Source organism: Pteropus vampyrus, unplaced genomic scaffold (genome assembly GCF_000151845.1).
Source record: "Pteropus vampyrus isolate Shadow unplaced genomic scaffold, Pvam_2.0 Scaffold28, whole genome shotgun sequence".
NCBI lineage: Eukaryota > Metazoa > Chordata > Mammalia > Chiroptera > Pteropodidae > Pteropus > Pteropus vampyrus.
Window position 1 is genome coordinate 385,512 of NW_011888809.1, and position 2,552 is coordinate 388,063.

The 2,552-nt window shown below is 55.3% G+C and overlaps 1 protein-coding gene across 2 annotated transcripts in view; it reads right to left on the bottom strand.

Annotated features, from left to right (window-relative positions):
* Nucleotides 1–1,845: 1,845 nt before the first annotated feature.
* The window catches only part of DPYSL5 (dihydropyrimidinase like 5), a 74,808-nt gene continuing 74,101 nt past the window's right edge, over nucleotides 1,846–2,552 (bottom strand). For both annotated transcript variants that reach the window (XM_011356513.2, XM_011356514.1), the window contains exon 13: nucleotides 1,846–2,133. In XM_011356513.2, the coding sequence (XP_011354815.1) occupies nucleotides 2,048–2,133 (86 nt within the window). In that variant the 3' untranslated portion in view covers nucleotides 1,846–2,047. The remainder of the gene's footprint in view (nucleotides 2,134–2,552) is intronic.

Here is a 2,552-nt window from a genome sequence, read left to right on the forward strand (position 1 = left end):
CAGATCCCTATCCACTGGCCCCATGGCTGCCACCCTCTGTGAGTACCTTTGCTTGCCCTGGGTTACTGTCTCCGTCATCTCAGCCCCTAAGTGAGGAAGATGAGCATGAAGGGACAAGTGAGGATGTGGAGGCAGGTCAAACCACATGGCAAACCTCCAACAGGTAACTAGTTCTGGCTCAAAGAGTGAATGTGCATTACAAGAAAAATCTATGTGTGCAAAACAAAGCAGAATGCCTACCAGGGGAGTAAGCCTTCTAATTGGTTAAACTCTCAGTGGGATCTCCAAGAGACATCTTCCCGCACTCCTCCTTTCCACAGCTAGGGTGGACGGCCACGCTCTTAAGTGTAGTCATGGACACTTCTGGGGTCAGTTCTAAACTTGCTAAGCCTCATCTATGAAGTGGGGGGAATAATATATGCTCTGCTGTCGTGAGGAGCAATTGAGAGCTTGTATATGGAAATGCTTTGAAAACATGAAAAGCACAATAGAAAATAGAAAAGCAGAATAGAAATGTGCCAGGTATGACCACTCGCCCAAGAGTCCAGGAGCCACGTGTAGCCTGGGGTGCTCAAACTGAATGTGCAACGTGAAATCACTTCCCCGGGGGGAGAACAGGGCTTAATGAGGGCAGGTGGCTGGGGTACTTGCCAGCTCACTGAGGGTAGATGGAGATCACCTAGCCTCTAGTGTTTCCATGGAAATCTCCTGAAGCTGCGGAGGCAGGGAGGGCCCAGCTGGACATGGGAGGAGATGGAGGCCACAGCAGGTGAGGGTGTGGTGCTGACCACAGGAGACCACAGTACCCCTGCAGCAATGTGGGTTCTATAGCCAGGTCCTGCTGGCCTGGTCTCCTTCCCTGGCATCCAGCTAGCCCATCACCCTAGTCTTGCTCCCCCTCTCTTAGCAGGCATCAGGCCTTTTGCCAATCACACAGGTGGAGCGGCTGGGCCTCTGTCCAGCAGGGGGAGTTTATGGAAAGCCAGGTGTTAGTGCTGGGAGTGACCGGGGCCAGAGATGGGAAAGGCCACCCTGCTCCCCAAAGGTCTCCAGGGCCAGCATCCTGGGTACCCTATCAGAATGTAGGGAGTAGACCAGGAGGGGAATGGATGGGAAGAGGGCCGGGGACAGGGCCTATGGCAGCCTGGAAGACTCCAGGTCCAGGGAGAAGGGCCTATAAGTCCAGCACCCGCTACCCTCCTTCCCCTCTCTGCCCTAGGCTGTCTGGTTGGTGTCGAGTGCAGCATCTCCTAAGGTCCACATCTATTCCTGTTTCTATGCTATGCTAGTGACACGAAGCACCGTTATTTTTCACAGGATGCACAAACAAGTCAAACCAAACCACTGCGCAAACCAAACGTGCAAAACAAAATCATGTACACGCGCCTGGCACCAGCCTTGCGCCCCACCCAGCAGCCCTCCTGGGCCTGGTTCCCAGAGGGTGGGGTGGGGAGAGGAAGAAGCTGGTAAAGGGTGCAGAGTATTCCAACCACACCCACACCCAGGGTGTCCCCACCACACCCACAATAGGGGCTAGAGGTGAGTCAGGAAGAACGGGACACCCTGGGCATGGTTGGGCAGCTAACACCTGTCTGACTTGAGGAAGCTGACCACGAGGCCTAAGGGGATGGGGAAGGGAGTCCTTTTAAAATACATCTGCTAAAGTGCTCTGGACAACTGGCAGGTCAGCCAGAGGCAGGGCACTAAAGTCTGCGCTTTCCCGAAGCCAGCACGTGGAGGCAGGTGTGAGGAGGGGCCGGGCCGGGCTCTATGCGTTGGGCTCTGTGCATAGTGTGGGCTTCCTGGGCTCCATGAGGCCAGGGCAGGAAAAGACTGCAGCAGGAGGAACACATCTCAAAGTGCCTGTTAGGGTCGGCTCGAAGCACAGTGAATCACGCGTCAGACATGGGGAGGGCTCCCCGGGGCCCGTAGCCCCTCAGGTGGTGAGCTGCCCAGCCCAGCCTCTCCCACCCCTGCAGCTTCAGACGGAGGGTGTGCGGGCTGGTGGCAGCGGTGCATCCTCACTTGGGGGGGCTAGTCAGTGCCTTTACCAAATGCCGCTTGACCTGCCTCCAGGGGGAGCGAGGATCCGAGCCGAAGCTCGCTTTGGAACATGGTCGTCGATCTGAGAACCTGCAGGGAAGGAAGCAGAGGGTGAGCTGGGTGGCTCTTGCCTGGGCCATGACAGCTCAGCCACCTCCCCTGGTGGAAGTTCTAAGGCTCTCGGTGTGTATGATCTGTCTTAATCCTCACAACTCCTCCATCTCATTTTACAGAAGAGGGAACCGAAGCTCAGGGAATTTAAGTAACTTGCCCAATGTTACAGGTGTTAAGTGGCAGAGCCTGAATTTGAACTCAGGTCTTCCTGATTCAGAGCCTTCACGATTAACCGCCCTACTGTGCACCCTTTACTGCTCCCAAGCCTGGACATGTGGTCTCTCGTCTCGTACACAGAGCAGAGATCAGCCTGTTAGCAAGTGGGCCTTTGTACATATGCCTCAGTGAGTAAAACAGAGAAAATGGGAGCGGGCTCCATTGCTTTGGAAAATCAA